Below are 20,053 nucleotides of genomic sequence, written 5' to 3'. Positions count from 1 at the left end.
GTAATACAAGTTGTGAACATTTCAAGTTCATCCAAAAGGCGTTCGAATGAACCAACCACTGTATCTGCACGATCTAAAAGAAAGAAGACCCACGAATGTAAGTTTTGTGTATTTTAAAATATTGGAGATAATAACGTATTTGTTTTTATTAATATGATTAATTGAATTGTAGATGAGCCGGTGACGCCTTTTTTCAATCAAGGAGTGGTTCTTGGGCAAGAGGCAACCGTTGAACCGTTAACATCTCCTTTGACATCTCTCGGTATATTTCTTTTACGTTCAAATTGTAGTTTGTTTTATAAAAAAATTATTAATTATAATTATTTAATTTTTTAAATCATAGATTACATAGTCAAAGAAACAACTTTTGTCGATCGAGACTTGAATGGAGGAGTTAGTCGTGAGCAACTGTTGGTCAATGATGAAGTGACCAATGAACTAGATGTTTTGTTTGATCCACTTCGTATGTTTTATTTTAAAATTTCAATTTAAATTTTTTTGTAGTTTTATTTAACCTGATTAATTCGTTTCATCATAGACGAGCCACCTTCCAACGAGCGACAGAGACTTTGAAAACATATTATTTTTTACACGCGTTCCAAGAAAAAAAATGGTAATGTGTGCCAATATTAATGAAATTATATATTTGAAAAATTCGTTTTTTTGTGTTTGATACATTACTTTCTTTTAGTTGTAGTTGAGTCTCAAAAAAATCTTATCTCTGGTTGTGGTGTGAATGAACAATATGTTGCTACTACGGAGATTTCATTCAAACATGATGATGCAAATGTCATCACAATTGAAGATAATGCAGCTATGAATGATCAAGCATTACCAAAGGAGATCACACCATCCATTGCAGTTAAAAAGTGTATGCATTATATTTTGTTATAATTTGTTTGAAATATAGGTTTGAAAGGTATGCATCACTATCTAAAACCCTTGCTTTCCATATGTAGATGCTCGAAGGAGTAAAAAGTCTCAATTTTGTCGCTCTCCATATGTACAACTGCCTGAGACACCTGCTTTGACTGCATTTGGATATACCGGTCCTTACAACGGTTCATTTGAACCAGTGCAGTGTGTTTCCATCAAGAAAGTATTGTCCACTGTCACCAAAGAAGTAAATAGATTACATGATGGATTTAAAGCATGTACATATGGATCATATGGCAAGTCATGGTTTACGGACCTTCTTAATCCGAGGCACTGGCTTGATGAAAGCGTGAGTAGGATATTTTTTTATAGTCGTGTTCTAATAATATTAATTTTTATATATAATATGATTCCATAACATGCAGCACGTATACGAGTGCATGTATGGATTATCTGTCTTGCAAAAGACATACCCACATTTGGTGAAACAGGATGTTGCCATCATGAGTCCGTATTTCTCTCAAGATATATGTTTTGCATATCGGAATGCTCGTGATGATTTCAGCAATAGCTATTGGAAGAAGTTATTTGGCTACGTTGATGGATATTGTCGTCGATGGACTTCAGTACCATGGGCAAATGCATCTTCAGTATTGATTCCTTTGAATTTGCCTATACATTGGGTAGCAGTTGTAGTGAATGTGAAGGATGGAATCATCACTATATTTGATTGCAACCACGGCTGCTACACCGATGCTGAAATGATTGCTTATATTGATCCAGTAGAATATGTGGTTCAACATCTTCTACATTATTCCAAAGTCAAGATTCCTGATATGTGGACAGTTGCACGCCCCAAAGATTTCCCGCAAAATATGAGTAGGTAAGTATGTTCTTGAATTTTCTGGAATTTTTATTACAAACCATAATTTATCATTTCATTTGATCTCAACATATTTTGTGGGAGTCTAAAATAATTCATTATTACAGTTCTGATTGCGGTGCATGGATGCTGAAGACTTTTGAGGTGGAGTTGTCTCAGCAGTCTCCATACGGATTGAATGATAATATTGTGAATTCATATAGAAAATATTTAGGAACATCTGTATGGTATGGTGAATGGATTTTATAGATTTGCAGTGATGTTATATATTGGGAATAATTTTGTCGATTTATCTGTGTAGTTGAAAGATGTTAATGATGTGATGGTTTGTGGACTAATGTTGATGTGATGGTATTCAGAATGATTTATTTTGTGGAAATTGACTGATTGAATACACTATAAATATAAGCATAAGTCATTTCCTTCTGAACGACCCTTATCATTCAACCAATTGATTTAACACATTCAACCAACTGTTATATTTGAATTAACCGACTAATTTTAAATCTAACCAAATGCTACATTTGCATTTACCGACTGATTAAACACATTGAACCAACTGATATACTTTTATAAACCGACTTATTTAACACAATGTACCAATTTAAATTTTTTATTCCGCCAGTAATATAAGCATTGAACCGACTGATTTAAAACATTCAACCAACTGATTTAAAACAATCAACCAACTGATTAAAAACATTCAACCGACTTCTTATATTTGAATTAAACAACTATATTTGAAATTTTAAAAAAAAGTTTATCTGTTTTCTTAATATTTTCTCTTATTTCGTTTAATTTTATTTTTAATTTTTTTTTGTGTGGTTTTCAATATTTTGCAGGTGCATACTATGTTTTAATGCACTGCGCGCGCGAGAGAGATTTTTTCAATTTCTCTGTTCTACTCCACTGCGCGCGCGCGAGGACCCACCCTCACGCGCGCGCAATCATGCGCTCCAGAGAGATTGAAAGGAACCCGCGCGCGCGCGAGGAACCATCCTCGCACGCGCGCAAGGTTATGCTTCAGAGAAAACTAAGGGAACCCGCGCGCGCGCGAGCGCGAGATTCTTCCTCGCACGCGCGCAGAACAAACATTCAGAAGCCTATATAAAATATTGCGCGCGCGCAAGGCTCCTACTCGCGCGCGCGCGAGTAATCGCTCATTTCTCTGTTATCTTACACTGCGCGCGCGCGAGGATCCATCCTCGCGCGCGCAAGGTTATGCTCCAGAGAAAACGCGCGGGTTCCCATCCTCGCACGCGCGCTGAACAAAGATTCAGAAAAAATTATAAAGTCTCGCGCGCGCGCGATAGACGCTTACAGAGAATAAGCGAAATTAGCTTTTTCTCTCCCATTCTTTTCCAATCTTCTTTTCCTCTCCTTCTTCACCATGAACCTTAAATCCCCAAATCTTTTCCCCCCATTTCTCCATTAATTCTTGACATTTTTGCTCTTCAATTGCAGATTTGTGGAGTATATCATTGACCTTCAAATTTGGGTCCGTCAATTTCTGAAGAAATCATCGATTTTTGAACTCCTCACCGTATCACCACCGCTCACCACCGTACATCACTGCCGAACGCCGCATCTATTCTGGCCGACCACCATAATGCCAGCCAAGCGCTTCCGTTCGTCCGGCCCTATCGTCGCTAGCTCCTCGTCGTCCGCAGATTTTTCCAACAAATTCGTCTCTCGGGAAGCCCAAGACAGGTATGAACATGCTCGACTCCATCGCAATCCTATTGCCGAGCGTGGCTTATCGTTAGACTGTAATGAATCGGTTGCTTTTGGGATTATTAAGAGGAAATGGACCGTGTTTTTCCGCGTGCCCGAACCCGCTATTATTCCGGTGGTTCGGGAATTTTATGCTAATTCCCTTTCTCGATAGGATTCAAAAGCTTTTGTCCGAGGTAAACTTGTCTCGTTTGATGCCGATACATTGAATACATTTTATGATACTCCTGCTGTGGATGATAGTGAGTTTAGGAGTTTTAAGGCTAATCCGGACTATTCTTTGATGTTGAGCGATTTATGTTATGCGGGAGTCCGTTGGCACGATCAACTCCAATTCACTCATTTTCCGGAGAGATTTCTGAAGCTTGAGCCGGCGTTGTGGTATGCTTTTATTGCCCGACGACTTCTACCCGTGCTCCATACTGTTGACGTGCAAGCCGATAGGGCTATTCTTGTTTATGCTCTCACGAGGAGGTGGCCGGTTGATGTGGGCAATCTTGTCCACGATTCCATTCTGTATTCAATGCGGACTCCGACGGTGGGCCTCTACTTCCCTCAAACCATCACAGCCTTGTGTCGCCAGGCGGGCGTTCAGATTAGTCCCGATGAGGAGTGGCTCCCGCCTTTCAAGACCGTCGATGAGAAGCTTGCTGCTTCAAAGCAAGCTAAGCGCAATCTGGAGTTTTTTAGCGGTCAACAGCATGTCGGGAGCTCTTCTAGCAGTAGACCACCGCATCAGCCCTCTCCTTTTCGCCGCACTGCTCAGGAAATGGCCGTCGAGAGCTCCGCTTTCGACCACTATGCCATGGATTACTTTCAGGCGACTTCCACTCATCTCCATAATGTGGAAGACATGATGCGGAGCATGGCGACACAGTTGGGGCTTGACACTTCGGGCTTTCGAGCGGCTCCGCATTATCCACCTCCATTTCCATTCCAGTCTACAGTCCCACCACAGTATGCTCCGGTTGCACCGCAGGATCCTTCCATTCCCGACGACGATGATGTTTAGTCACCGCAGGATCCTTCCATTCCATTTCAATCTTCAGATTTTCTTCTACTTTTGTTTTTTTATTTTATTATTGTAAACTTGGATTATTGAATTATGTTTATTAGTGAGTAGTAGTTTGGCTTCAATCAAGGCCACATAATTATGCATCAACCGCCCGATATGTATAATAACCGACTGATTTAACACATCCAACCTACCGATATATTTGTATTAACCGACTGATTTCACACGTCCAACCAACGGACATATTTGTGTTAACCGACTGAATAAACTAATGAACTATTAGATATATCTCATTGAATCAATTGAAGTGATTAATACTAATTGACATGTAGGATTCAGCCAATTGAAGTGTGATTGTACATCATATTATCATATGTAAATCGTGTAACATACTAATATATTATATAGTTATGATATCAAGACATTGAACCAACTGAAATATGATTAACACATTGAACCAACTAAAATACTTTAAATCTAATTCTTTAATTTAGACTGATTAGTACTAAAGGTTTGTGATGGTGAATGTAATTATGCATCAACCGCCCGATATGTATAATAACCGACTGATTTAACACATCCAACCTACCGATATATTTGTATTAACCGACTGATTTCACACGTCCAACCAACGGACATATTTGTGTTAACCGACTGAATAAACTAATGAACTATTAGATATATCTCATTGAATCAACTGAAGTGATTAATACTAATTGACATGTAGGATTCAGCCAATTGAAGTGTGATTGTACATCATATTATCATATGTAAATCGTGTAACATACTACTATATTATATAGTTATGATATCAAGACATTGAACCAACTGAAATATGATTAACACATTGAACCAACTAAAATACTTTAAATCTAATTCTTTAATTTAGACTGATTAGTACTAAAGGTTTGTGATGGTGAATGTAATTATGCATCAACCGCCCGATATGTATAATAACCGACTGATTTAACACATCCAACCTACCGATATATTTGTATTAACCGACTGATTTCACACGTCCAACCAACGGACATATTTGTGTTAACCGACTGAATAAACTAATGAACTATTAGATATATCTCATTGAATCAACTGAAGTGATTAATACTAATTGACTTGTAGGATTTAGCCAATTGAAGTGTGATTGTACATCATATTATCATATGTAAATCGTGTTACATACTACTATATTATATAGTTATGATATCAAGACATTGAACCAACTGAAATATGAAATATTTGTATTAACCGACTGATTTAACACATCCAACCAACTGATATATTTGTATTAACCGACTGAATAAACAAATGAACTATTTGATATATTTCAGGAACTGACTGATTTCACACATTCAACCAACTGATATATTTGCATTAACCGAGTGATTGTAAGAAACATTAGATCATTTACCAATACAAAGTTTGATAACATGTTTACAAAATACAACCTAATCGAAAAAAACTAATCAACATCCAAATACAACATTTTAAACAAGAAACTAAGAAAATTGTTTACATATCAGTCTGTTTACGTGGGCATTTTTTTCGATAATGGCCTGATTCATGACACACACCACTTTTTTTACTCCTCTTCCGACCAAACTCTCCAATAGAGGGTATTCTTTCTTTTTGTGCTCTGCCACATTTCCTCTTGACGTCCGGGGGAAGTACATCGTATCGAAGATTATCTGGAATGCTCCATTCACTCGCAATAGGCACCGGATATATAGTACCGGCATAAGCGAGAGCCCATATTTGAGAAGAGTAGTAGGGCAAGCAAAATTCATACAAATCTAATTTTGCGCCGTAAATTGCTGCAATTGCATGAGCACATGGAAGTTTATCAACTTGAAACACTCGACAACTACAAGATTTGTTACATAAGTTAACAACTTCATTCTTCCCATCACCAAATACTTGATACTCAAATGCATTCAGCTGAGATGCTTTTAAACGTTGGGACAATGTAAAATTAGCTCTCAAGATAGCCTCTGTCGAAGGAGTAAGTGTCGTCATAGCTGAACCTGTTAATTACACACACTTAACCAACTTAAATATTTTATTTTCCGACTGAAATATAAACATAAACCTACTAAATAAACATACTTAACAAACTGTAATAAATTTAATTAATCGACTTAACCTGCTGCATTTCGATGCTTGTTGAACCACTTTGAAGTTAATTTGTGAATTGCATCCAACAACGCTACAACAGGTAACTCTCTTTCTTTTTTAAGTATTGCATTTATTGACTCCACTCCATTTGTCGTCATTATATTGTATCTAGCACCGGGAGAATGAGCTCTAGACCATTTGTCAGGAGATGAATGCATTTCAAGATATGATGCAATGTTAGGATACCTTTCTCTCAAACATCTGTACAACTCTTCAAATTCGGATAGTTTGTATGCATATGCTGTTCTCATAAACAAATCAATCCCATCTTTTCCGCCAGACATTCTCTTAAGATTTTGTGAAATATGCCACGAGCAATGTACATGTGATGCATGCTCATATACAGTACGGACAGCATTAATAATAGATATATGTCTGTCAGAAATGATTACCAAGTCAGGATCATCATGAATAAACTCCATCAATTTCTGCAAAAACCAAACCCACGAATCATCATTCTCAGAATCAACAATGGCCCATGCTATAGGATACTGATGAAAGTCACCATCTTGTGCAGTAGCAACAAGTAAACAACCTCTATATTTGCACTTCAAAAATGTTCCATCAACAGATATAACTTTTCTCATTCGACGAAATCCATCAATGCATGCCCCATATGCTAGAAACATATATTTAAATCTACCCGTCGAATCTGTCACCAAATCAGTTATTGAGTCTTTGTTCACTTGCTTCACCATATGCAAATACGATGACAAAATTCTATAACTCTCTTCAGGACTTCCAAGTAACTTATCCAAAGCAACTTGTCTTCCCCTCCATGCTTTGAAATAACTAATTTCAACACCTTTATTTTGCATCATCGTCATAATGGCTTTTGGTTCAGGCAAGTTGAGTTGTCCTTTAAAATTTTCAACCAAAATATTTGCTACAAAGTCTGAAGTTGCTTGCCGATGCATTTTCCTCCGATGTGAAAGGTCACAAGTATGGTCGTTGCGATAAACACGTATCGAGAATCGTGATGATTTCTTTATTTGTGATGCACGTATTTTCCAACTGCAGCTCGGTGTCACACATCTAACATCATAAACTTTTTTGTTGGATTTTCGAACATCTATTTCAAAGGAGGCATTTAAACAAGTCTTGAACAACTCGGTTTGAAATTCATCCTTGCTCTCAAACTCCTGACCGACAAAAAAGTTAGACAAATCATTAAATGAATAAGTCGCATTCCCTTCAACATCTCGTATTTGTGTATTCTGTGTTGTACACAATATACGCTCATCAACATGATACTCTTCATGATAAGAAGATTCAACTCGTGTATTTCTTGGAGTACACAATGTAAGGTCATCAATACGATTCTCTTCACTCATAACAACCTCAACTATTTCGGTCACCGCATTATCAATCTCTCTTGTGTCATCCATCAAAACTTCATGTTCATTCATTCCATCGTCTAACTCATTTTCAAAAAATACCCCGTCAAAATATTCATCATATGTTCTCTTATCACCACCATATATTTCAATATCATAATTGGCAACCCTCTCATCATTAAGATCTTTACAAACTTCAACATCTCTAGCATTATCATTTGTTTCATCAATGGTTCTGAGGCCACTTGTTTCTATCAATTCAACATGAAGCAAAGGTCTAACCTTTGAAACGCCAAAAGACAGATATGTTGCCAATGCACGGGAGCTTTTTATATATATAGGTCTCGGATTGCATGCCTCAAATTTTGTCAAGTAACTTAGCTTCAACACCCTATCATGCCTATCCAATTGAACTGTCTCAAAAATTGCATCTTCAACATCTTCAATACTCACATTACTCTCATCAATAGATATAGCATGACATCCCGAATTACTTCCATCACACCATGAATATTTATGTTCACCGTCAGCCTTCCACTCGCCATCAAAATTAATTAAGATTTGAATCATATCTCGGTTCACAAGATCTATAACAAAAAAAAAAAAAAGAATAATAAGTAACCTATGAAAATTAATCAACTCATCGTAACCTGCTGTAATATAAATTTTAAACTACTGAAAGATAACCAACCGATTTAATGCTTGCAACCGACTGAAATATATAACTCAACCAACTGAAAATTATGTTTTAAACTAATGAAAATATAACCAACCGATTTAATTCGAAAATGTAACAAACCGATCGAATGCTATTAACAGACTGCACTATATGGTTTAACATACTGAAACGTTACCAACTGATTTAATTCTATCAACTGACTGAAATATATAACGTAACCGACTGAAATAAATGATTCAACAAACAATGACATATCAAATAACATGACAAATGGATAACCCACAAACATTAAAACATAAATGAGCAAACAACATACCTTATATATATATCTCTAGTGATAAAATTATTTTTGTGTCAATGAGAATGCCATTTAACTTTGGTTTTTCATCAAGATTTCTTTGGATGGAATAAATGAAGAGGTCACACAACAAATTAAATGAAGATTGAGAGAAGTTGAAAAGAAGAAGGAAGCAGAAATGGAACTGATGAACTCAAGAAGGAAGCAGAAATGGAACGAGAAAAGGGAATCCGTTTTTTTTGGTGGGGTTTTGTTCTTTCTCAACCAATTTTGTTGGGCCCCCAAACCCTTATTAACAATAACCCTTATTAACAATTAATTAGTATTTATCTTAAATATTAAATTAAAACAGGTCCATTGACCAAAATAAAAATATGACAAGCCTACAAACTTAAATGAATTTTGTTGTGGGGCCATTTTTGCAAATGACCCTTTTTTTAGGTGCATGTGCCTTTTAAAAGATATACTATACAAGTGATAGATACTATTATTTCCTCAAATTCACCAAATTTTCTCTTTAAAATGCAAGTTTTGCATTTGAAACTAGTTCCACATACACACTTTCGAATCAGAAAAACAAAGAACATTTGCCAATTTATACACAAAGAAATAAAACTCCATTCTCTATAGGCTATCGAATGAATCCGACCAAATCCATTTTTTGTCAGAATGGCACCCGCAAACATTCATGCAGGAGGTGAAGATATCAACACTCTCTATGCGTATTTGATATACAGATCCAATAGAGATATAAGCACTCATATTCTTGTTCAACCCTCGAAAAATATTGAACAAAGTTAGCCGCAGGCAGCTGGGAAATTACTCGAAAAGGCTAATTTCCAGCTCGTTTCAAGAATGCTAGTAAACCTAAACCAGCAACTATTGCAGCCCCAGCCGCAACAGTGCTGTATGCGGAAGCCCAAGCGTCTGCTTGGGCATATTCCAGGCCTCTGGAGTTGGATCCCTTTCGACGAACAGGGGTTCCTGAATAGTCTAGATGCAATTTCAGTCCCTGCCAAGTTCAGTAAATTCGATTCATCGGTTAAAGAGAAAGAAAAGGGAAAGCGTGAAACTGATTAGTTATGGAAGTGTACCTGAAAGCGAAACTTGTTAATTTGTTTTGGGCCATTTTTTGATGATATAATACTATAGACTCAAGAAAAATGTTTTTATACCTTCCAACCGGCTGATCTTGCATGGTCTACAGCTGCTTGAAGATCACTGTCTGATGCAAGTATGACCTTGTCATTGTCTTCATCTTCGTACTGCAGAATGGTGGCAGTTCATTAGATTTGGGAAAATGAGAGAATCCGGTTGAAATTGAGGTTTATCGGCAGTTTGTTAACCAGAATATGTGGGAGGTTGCTACGGTCGATTTCGTCTCCTATTCTCTGAAGGATGGCTGTTATGAGTTCAGCCATATTCTGTGTATCTAAAAGCAGAACGACAATGAGAAAAATCATGACCATTGAATAATTAATTGGAAGAAGTAAAATGGCGAAAATCAAATCAATACACAAGGATGCAAATAAAAACTTTTCATTCATGGAACCTAGTGTGCGATATGCATACCAAACTGTTTAATACATATACAAGCACATACATATTTTACCAAGTGCTCAGACTTGCTCAGTTAAATAGGAATTTCACAATGGTGGAACAAAAAATGGCCAGTATTATTTACTTGTATGGAAAGATTACTCGGGTGTTTGTAGCAGTTGATGCATTTTAAATGAAGTATTAATACAACACAATCAGAGCCAGAAGGTTTTGTTTTCATTAAAAAGAAGCTGCACTTAAACATACCACATATAAATCTGTGCATTCTTCCTTTTTTGTCTTGAATTTTGAAAGCAAAAGTACTCGGTGCGGTGGAAGAAGGATAGGGAAGAGATCGACCAGTCTCTCCTCCTTCAGAAGGCATCTTCAATGAATTTTCACTGGAAAATCATGCATAAATGTAAGAGAAGATCGTCGAACCCACAATGATATCTAATATAAAGTTCAAAACCTTCGGGTTTCATCCTCATCATCTGGAGTTAATGCCATTGCAGAATCCCAGAACCTTTGCATCAAATTATTTGCAGCCTCATTATTGACTCCAGCAGTATTACCAACCTGGATAACTAAAATCAATCAACCAATATATAATCTTCACAGAACTTCCATCTTAGTCATTGACAACATAATCAACAACAAATAATATACACCAAATAATTCGGTTGTCACATAAAATAGCACGAATGATTAATATACTTCACACATATTAGGGATTTAATCAATAGTTAAAAAGAATTCCAACAGGAATTGCTCATCATACCACATAACTATACATTGGTCCCACAAAAAATAATAATAATAATTTAAACACATTAAATGGGCAAAATCATAATAGCTACCAGATAAAATTAAATAATTTCTTTGCAGAAGCATCTTCAGCCAAATTCAGATAGAAACAGGAACTGTATCTGTAGTCTATAAATTGTTCAATAAAGTTGTTTGTTGCAAGTTAATGGATTATATGATGCACATCGACTTTTCTGGTTATATTATAGAATTGTTCAAACACAATAAGTTAACAGGCTTTGATAACCACTTTCAGCGAAATGGTTAATGTGTCAACAGAAATATGTTCCATAGATTGATGTATGCCCAAGAAACCTCACTAATTTGGCACCAGATACGGCAAGAAAGAGATAGGCAGCTCGGAGAAGCATTTTATCCTCGTCTGAATTGTATTTTACTCGGGAAACAGTTTGAAAATCAACATTTCTGCTAGTGCAGTGCTCTGAAAGCCAGCTAAAGAATACCACATTATTCAGACACCAGTCTAATAAGATGAGAGTTTAGGGACAATGATATATCTGGGAATTGATAAAATAATCATGCCTTTATTAATTCATCAGCAGAAAAGTTAATACCAAGAATTCAATAACTTTTCCCGGCATTAAAAACATTGAATATGACTGACTTACTGTGGCGACAGCAGCATGAGTTATATGAAGCACATCAACAACAGCTGCAACTACTCCATCTGTGATTTTCATTTGCATTAGTCAAGTACATTGTGAAGAACAATGAAATCATAACCACTACTTTCCATCAGCTTTCAGCCAAAATAGAGAAACATATCTACCTCGATCAACAACTGGAAGATGTAAAAATTTTCCATCATGCATGGTATGAAGAGCATCAACAATAGGGGTATCAACTGTAGCACATTCCGGGTTTGGGGTCATCACCTGGAGAATTATGTGAGAGAGATAGAGAAAGAAGGTTAACGGCCAAGTTAATTCACATTGTATCTCACGGTTCTCGCCAAACATAGGTAATGAAAATTATTGCAGGTTATTTGTGATACTATAAAGCCCATTCAATTGATACCATTCTAGCATGTATTTGAATGAGTATCACCTAATTATCAAAATGCATCTAAAAGTCATGCTGAATAAACAAGTTCTCTAACAAGAGATGCAGAAAGAAGCAGGAAGACCATCACCTTCTCCACCAGAGTAGATTCTGGAGGAAGATCTTGCGCTATGACTCTCATCAACATATCTTTCGAACTAACGAAGAGTAAGAAGACACACAATTCAAATTATCTTAATGTTATCATGTCAAGAAACATTTAATAAAATTCCAACAATAGAGGAACCTCACAACTCACGTTAGTATTCCTCGTGGTTTGTTATCTACAATTATAACAGAAGAGCTAGTTCGGATTTCAAGCATCTTCTTTGCTGCAACCAGCACAGTGTCGCTTGGATCAAGTGTGACAATCCTATCGAAAGAATAATGGGGTAAAAAGGTCATGTAAATCCAATTTTACTTTGATTAATTTCTATGGTCATAAGATTAAAAGTAATTTAATAAGACAAGTCTAGATATTACCTACTTTGAATTCTCAGAGATTATAGTGGACAAGGAGGGTCTGAACATTCGCTCCCGAAGTGTCTCAATAAATGTGTTGGTGCCTAAACATCATGCAGTTAAAAAAATTAATTTCTGAAAATTTTCAAGCAAACTGATTGCTTGAACATATATGATCATTAGAGTAAAAAAAGGTGAGAAAATGCAGCAGAAAAAGAACTCTAAAAAGAAGCACCATCCACCAACCAGCTACTGATGTTCCCCAGTGTTTTTCGACGCCTTCCACCGCGGCCGCAATGGCCTTTCCCTTCTCAGATGCCCTTTCCATACGAGCTATAGCATCATACAGACATTTCGCTATATCAAGTAAAGCAATCACCTCTCCATTTTCAACAACTGGCAAATGTCTAAACTTTCCTGTGGACAAATTATTGTTTTAAAATGAGGGGGTCAAAACGGAGCATTTCTTGGGGTCTGATGTGCACTTTGCTAAGATGAAACCTAACCTTGAACCATCTTTTGCAGGGCCTCTACTGCAAGAGTGTCAGAAAGCACAAACACAGGGTTCCTTGTCATAACCTTGGAAACTGGTGTTTCCTCAAGATTAACCTCTCGTGCAATGACTCTTGTAGCTATATCCTTTATAGCAAAAAGGCCAGAAACAACAAATTTTTCATTTTTCAGTGAAACGAAACAAAACCAATAAAGAAAATTATAACATTGCAAATAAAAATCCAAAGCGCTTTGTTTTGCCATTTATGTCCATCTGAGTAGACCTTATCTGTCAGGATTCCACACAGCAAAGCATTTGAATCAGTCAGCAACAAAGCATCAACTCTGCGTGCAGCCATCCTACGACAAGCTTCAATGATACTAGTAGTTTCAGGTACTGTCAAGGCTTTTGACAACCGTAATCGCTTCACTGTTCGTTCTCCTGTCAGTCCCCTGTTGAAAATGTGAGGAATGATTTTCAGATGTTTATGGTACTGTCGCCAAAAACAAAATATGATTCTATAAATGCATGCACTCAAACAATGAAGAAGGTAGTTCTTAATTGTTTGTTTTGCTTATTATCAAAGTAGATAACCAAATAATTATGTATGCATAAAAAAAATTGGTTTGGCATTTCAATCAAAAGTGACCATACTACCAGTTCCAAATTAAGTTTGTTACCCTCTCAGGAATCAACAGTCCAAGCAAATGACATTTATTACCCAAATTAGCACAATAAAACAGCATAGAGAAGCTAAGACACCACACGTGCAAACATACATGTTACATCCGTCAGGCATCCGCATAAAATCAGTCAAAACTGAATTCAAAGACGTGGACACCATTCAAAAGTAAACGCACGATAAGAAAAATATTCGCTAGCATTTCCAATAAATTTTTTAGAATTAATTTAAAAGAAGAAAACATAGAAACATCCTGATTTTAAAAGAGCATAACATTGAACGGGAAGCCGACAGAGACTTGCGGTGAGTCGAGGAATCGCCCCCACCTCCACCTCCGTTCTCCGCCGCAGCCGCAGCCGCGGCGGCGGCGGCGGCGGCCTTCCTCCTGGCCTGAGAAGACGAGCTGGTCAACGAGATGCTTTTCCGCGAAGATGATCCTCCTTGACTCGCCATTATCAACTCGATCAACAACAAATTCAACACCTAACAATTGAACACTGATCCAAAAAATAAAAATTAATAAAAAAAATCAATCGTTCACGAACAAAACTCATGATCAGATTAAATTTTCAAAAAAAAAAAAGTAATGCACCTGTTGCAATCGTATCGAATGAGCCGTGAAAATGGCAAGATAAATGAGTCAAAGAGGAATAGATTCCCTTTTTCCTTTGAGAATTAGAATGATTACGTGAAATGAATTTTCCTCACGGTAATAAAAAAGGAAGGATGAGGATTTGCCGTTTATATATATTTTTATTTATTTTAAATTTTTAATATTAATACTAATAATTTGAAAATGTTCGAGGATTAAGGAAAGTAGCCAATGGAAGGCAGACACGTAAGCCAATAATCTCGCACCTGGAAAAAGGTCCTTGTTGCTCATTATTATGGCATTCAACTAATGTATATACATAAACATGTGGTCCGTATATCAATTAATTTATTTTTTTTGGTTCTAAATAAATTATTTATGTTTTAAAATTATAACATTCTTAAAAAAATTATAAATATTTCGTGAATAGAATAAAATACATAAATGTTGATGTCTATAAATTTATTCAAAATGTTTATTTTCATTAGTAGTTCCGATATAAAATCGGTTACTTCGGTCATGATTTTTTCCCAAAAAAATGTAAAAATATAAAAAAAAATGAAAAAAAAACGAGGATCCATCTCTAACAAAATATATACTATTTAATAAAATTTTCAAAATCAAAATTTGCCTCTATTTGTTAAAATTAAAACATTCTGTTTAAACCAGATTAATAGTCACTCTGGCCCAAACGTGGATCATAAAGAGCTGCCCGTTGGACTAAAACCCATGTCCAAACCCGATCTGGCCGGAAGGCCGACCCGGCCCATTTTCGATCCATCTTCCAAGCTCACTCGGCCTTCGGCGAGCTAGACTTTCTTCTCTACTGCAAATCAAAGCAAGAAAAAGCAGAGGAAAATGGCAACGCCAGCTCGATTGTTCCGAAGAATCTTTCCACGGACCCTCTCCACACCTCTTTCGGGCCGGGCTTATTCGGCGGAAGCCTTACAACCGGTCCCTTCGCCGCCTCCGCCAGCTCCGGTGATAAGGGAGTCCCCCGATCGGGTGAAATGGGACTATAGGGGGCAGAGGAAGGTCATACCTTTAGGGCAGTGGATCCCGAAGACGGCCGTCGATGCTTACGTGGCGCCCAATGTCGTATTGGCAGGTCAAGTGGTGGTCTACGACGGCGCCTCCGTGTGGAACGGCGCCGTCCTGCGGGGCGACCTTAATAAGATCACCGTTGGATTCTGCTCCAATGTGCAGGAGCGATGTGTTGTTCACGCCGCCTGGTCTTCTCCTACAGGTCGGTTTTTTTGGCTCTCTCTTGTTGTACTCTGTGCAGAAATGGTTGTACGTTTTGTTTCACCTTCTGTGCTTGTCAACACTTTGATTAAATAGGGCAACTGGCAAGGTTTTTTTTTTCTGATTAACTATACAGTTTAGTTGCTTGTAGCAGTAGACCTATTAAGCTTTATATGTGATGACAGTGTATTTGTGTAGACTCTTTTTGTAGAAAACTAGTGGATTGTAGTTTGAACTGTTATTCAGTCTGTTGGCTATTTTGGGAGCAGTAATTGTCTCTGTTGTTGTTCGAAGCTGATTGTGAGATAGCGATCGAAATATGCGGCTTTAGGTTACAGTATGATTTAAAAATTTGAGTTTCACCAATGTACAAGTCATTGTTTTTGGTAGATCAGCAGATATTTGGTCTAGTTGCTTATAGTTTGCTCAGTAGTAGTGCATAGAGCAAAAGACTGGAGCTGTTTCAGATATTGATGCGGTGCGATAATCTGAAATTTTTCGTGATGTAATTGAATATCCATAATATATACTAGAATTAGATTTCTATGAGCAAATTTAACTCTCAACACCTAAAATTATAAAATTATGCTAATCAAACTTTTTCCTCGAACACTTCTCTGTCGTGCTTCATCTTTTTTAATAATTTTATAACTAAATTACCCTGCATTGTTCATCATATTAATATACATCACATTGTCTTGATTTTGCTGATGATAGCTCATCTCATGATACATAATGTTATGTTACATCACATCCCATGATTTTTTGCTCTAGTTAAAAATATATTTGCTTCAAAATATTCCATTAAAGACCTTGAATCAAAAAGAGGGTTCTTATTGATCTGGATGGATTTGTTGACACCTGCAGGAGTGTTGAGTTCTCCAGTTCATTCCCATAAATAACGCAAACTTGAATCAGGCTCGTAAATATTGTAGTTGTCAGTTGTCACTAGAGAAAATTGATTGTTTGTCGTTTTTTTGTATTGAGAATTTATATTCAAATTGGGTTGTTATTCTATTTTTTTGAAATTAGACCATAAAGATTTCTGATCTTTTGATTGTACATCTATGTTTGTTAACAAAATCATTTCTTGTCAATGAAAAAAAAACTAGGTAATGGTGTTGATGAAGCTGTTAAAACTTAAAGCATGAAATTATTGTTTGTGTCACTTGACTCACTTCTATGAGCACATGTGGAAACCCCCTAATGTCGAAGCTCTCACATATTTCATTCTTATATGCTAATTCTTAGGCCTTTCTTGTCAAATCAAATAAAGGACTAATATATAAATGTAATCCTTATATATAAATCTGGATAACCTCCTGGTCTTCACTTTACATGTGAGCAGACATAATAAAGTATAACTCGTAGTTTAAGCCATCTCCTGTAAGCAAGAGTTTTTCTGAAAAGTGGTTTCTGGTAGAAGATGCCGTATAACTAAATCTCTCTCCAGGGACATGTCAATTGCCAATTTACTACAAAATTCTTCTAGCTGTGAATCTTTGCCTGCTATTTTGTTGCTGGATTCCGTCATGGGATATATTGAACAATGATCTTGTTTTCCATTATTTAGATACAGTAAAGTTCAATTGATGCAGCTGCCTGCTAAAGTTTTCTTTGATATTCGACAGGGCTTCCAGCAGAAACAATGATTGAAAGATATGTCACGGTTGGCGCGTATAGTCTGTTGCGATCTTGCACGATCGAGCCTGAATGCATTATTGGGCAGCACTCCATCCTTATGGAGGGTTCATTGGTTGAAACACACTCTATCCTTGAAGCTGGGTCTGTGGTTCCTCCAGGGAGGAGAATACCAACTGGCGAGCTCTGGGCCGGAAATCCAGCAAAGTTCATTCGGACTTTGACTCATGAGGAGACACTGGAGATCCCTAAACTTGCTGTTGCTATTAACGATCTTAGCAAAAGCTATTTTTCGGAGTTTTTACCTTACTCGACCGTATATTTGGAAGTTGAGAAGATGAAGAAGTCCCTCGGGATTTCGATCTGAAGTGTGTGTTATACTGGCTCTGTATTCTTGGAAAGAAATAAGCAACGTAAGATCCGTGCAAGCCCTTGAACTTCCTAGTCTGCATTTCATCTGATTTTTTTATGCTTAGAAATGGGATATATAATCTTGAATACTTTTCATCCATGGATTCTTGTTTTTTGGATGTTTACTAAATCATTATCATTCTGTTTCCTATGGGTTTTTTTTTTTTTTTGTTGAAATTTCGTGAATTGAATTTGTTGAGCCAATTATTAAAATGTTTATCTACATGTTAAAAGATTTCCATAGGATTAAATTATTACCAGCTCATTTGATAATTTATCATTAAAATGTCACTTTTTCTTTCAAATATTTATTCAATCGACAAATTATTTGAAACATTTCAACCATCACAATTTTTATTATATATAATGTATGTACTCCATATAATGAATTCGTGTGCATATCTCCTAATTGTAGATTTGATTCCACACATTAATTCATTCCACAATAAACATATAAGACAAGAAAATAAATTGTTTAAAATAATGTTCTTATGGGAATCTACGTTTTCTTCCCGTCCACAATTGTCAATTGCCCAACCACTTAGCCATTAAGAGGAAACTTCTAAACCCAAAACAATTTAATACTTGTTAATGGAATCTAAATTATTGTAGAAAATTAATTCTCTTTGCAAGTTAGATACTTTGTGAAGAAACCTTTTATTTAATCGAACACTATCGCAATGATTGTCACAACTTTTTTGTTTTAAACAAATATGTATCACAAAAATTTCTATCCGATCGTCTCACAAGTAAATTTCAAGATATTGATCTTTATTCGACTCAATTATAAAATAGAATTATTTTTATGTCAATATTATTATTTTTTACTCTAAATATAAATCAGATTGATCAATATAATCACATATATAGATCCGTAAAATATGTCACAAGAGACATACTCAAAAAATATAAGATAATATTTTAAAGTTGTTGATTGGTTCTCTTGCTCACAATAACTTGTTTTCTTGAATCATTTTTCCTTTTTCCATTTATTGACCTTTAAACGCACATTGTTCTAACCTAAGCTACATAATTCACAATGGTTTCAAACTCCTTGAGTTATTGAATTTTGATATTTTAACATAATGTCAATTTAATTCGAGTTTCGAACTAAATGTGTCATTTTTCGGTCCATGCTCTTGCAATTACTATTATGCATAATGGTTTTCGATAACAATTGATTTGTGTTCGTTCCAATTTTTGAAAATGAATAGCTCGAATTATTATTAGCGTTCGTTGTTTCATTCCCGATTATTTTCATAATTTACTTATATTTTTCAAATCAAGAAACTACATATGTATCATATTTGAACAAGACACGACAAAATCTTGTCCGATTATTTTCGTAATTTTGTCACAATTATTTTCCCTTTGCAGAAAGATTTTGCTAATGATGATGCCAATTGTAACTTTTTGTATCAAAATTAGGTTTTTTCCAAGCTGGAAAATTCTCTAAAATAGTCATTAATTTTGATTAACATATTTAAAGAAAGGGACACCTCGTGTCATTACATATATGTCACCAACCACTATGTTTCATGGAAGACTTGATAGGGAAATTTTTTTTATATAAATTCCAACCTTTTGAGTGAGGCTAAAACTTGAACATCTAAAACACACAAGTTTCTTTGTTTTCTCCTTCATTCTTGTTTCTAGTTTTCTACCACTTTTTTATCCCAAGTTTTTTGCATCCCAAGGCATACATTGGATTAGAGATTTTGAATTCATTATTTCACAATTTCAAGGTGCAATAGAGGTAATATTTGAATTTCGATAATTATTTTCTAGTGTTTCTGCTCCGAAATTTGCTGGTTATATATATGATGTTGGAACGGCTCAATCAAATCAAATTACCCGAAAATTGGGTCATTTTGTTTGATTGAGCCGTGCCAATATCATATCAAGTTATGTGATATCAATTCAAGTTCTTGTTTGAATTGAGAGAACTAGAAATGAAAAAATTGAGAAATAAAGATTTTGAAATGATTAAAATGGGGAATCCCACATTCAGTTCATGGAATTTCCAATTTACGATTTATTAACTTCTTAACATTTTTGGTAGTGGATTGACTATAAATTAGGAGTGGTTATCTTCTTGTAGCTGATTGTTTTTCATTGATAC

The 20,053-nt window shown here is 35.9% G+C and overlaps 2 protein-coding genes across 4 annotated transcripts; one reads left to right on the top strand and one right to left on the bottom strand.

Moving 5' to 3' along the window:
- Positions 1-9,565: 9,565 nt before the first annotated feature.
- LOC140859955 (CBS domain-containing protein CBSCBSPB1-like) lies at positions 9,566-14,746 on the bottom strand. 3 transcript variants are annotated; one of them, XM_073262619.1, is made up of 15 exons: positions 14,635-14,746; positions 14,317-14,539; positions 13,644-13,812; positions 13,374-13,506; positions 13,114-13,284; positions 12,893-12,971; positions 12,665-12,778; positions 12,497-12,563; positions 12,134-12,239; positions 11,973-12,031; positions 11,009-11,115; positions 10,804-10,937; positions 10,344-10,429; positions 10,173-10,262; positions 9,566-10,009 (listed from the first exon to the last, which is right to left on the bottom strand). In XM_073262619.1, exons 2-15 carry the CDS (start codon positions 14,493-14,495, stop codon positions 9,830-9,832), a joined length of 1,674 nt encoding a protein of 557 aa, XP_073118720.1. In that variant the 5' UTR covers positions 14,496-14,539; positions 14,635-14,746; the 3' UTR covers positions 9,566-9,829. The 3 variants fall into 3 exon arrangements, with proteins under 3 accessions (XP_073118720.1, XP_073118722.1, XP_073118721.1); XM_073262621.1 differs by having other exon boundaries at positions 14,341-14,539; XM_073262620.1 differs by having other exon boundaries at positions 14,317-14,525.
- A 611-nt stretch (positions 14,747-15,357) lies between these two features.
- LOC140866179 (gamma carbonic anhydrase-like 2, mitochondrial) lies at positions 15,358-18,148 on the top strand. Its single transcript, XM_073271089.1, has 2 exons — positions 15,358-15,880; positions 17,511-18,148. Exons 1-2 carry the CDS (start codon positions 15,493-15,495, stop codon positions 17,885-17,887), a joined length of 765 nt encoding a protein of 254 aa, XP_073127190.1. The 5' UTR covers positions 15,358-15,492; the 3' UTR covers positions 17,888-18,148.
- The last annotated feature ends 1,905 nt before the right edge of the window (positions 18,149-20,053 follow it).

Source organism: Henckelia pumila, chromosome 4 (genome assembly GCF_033568475.1).
Source record: "Henckelia pumila isolate YLH828 chromosome 4, ASM3356847v2, whole genome shotgun sequence".
Classification (NCBI taxonomy): Eukaryota; Viridiplantae; Streptophyta; class Magnoliopsida; order Lamiales; family Gesneriaceae; genus Henckelia; species Henckelia pumila.
Note: the sequence above shows the minus strand (reverse complement) of the source record. Positions and strands in the feature narration are given on the sequence as shown.

Excerpts from the sequence above, each read along its gene's own strand:
- LOC140859955 (XM_073262619.1), bottom strand. The coding sequence starts at position 14,495 with ATGGCGAGTCAAGGAGGATCATCTTCGCGGAAAAGCATCTCGTTGACC. Across the intron at positions 13,813-14,316 it reads CTGTCGGCTTCCCGTTCAAT|GGGACTGACAGGAGAACGAA; the intron begins GTTATGCTCTTT and ends CATTTTCAACAG. Across the intron at positions 12,779-12,892 it reads ATAATCTCTGAGAATTCAAA|GATTGTCACACTTGATCCAA; the intron begins GTAGGTAATATC and ends TTCTTTCGATAG.
- LOC140866179 (XM_073271089.1), top strand. The coding sequence starts at position 15,493 with ATGGCAACGCCAGCTCGATTGTTCCGAAGAATCTTTCCACGGACCCTC. Across the intron at positions 15,881-17,510 it reads CGCCTGGTCTTCTCCTACAG|GGCTTCCAGCAGAAACAATG; the intron begins GTCGGTTTTTTT and ends GATATTCGACAG.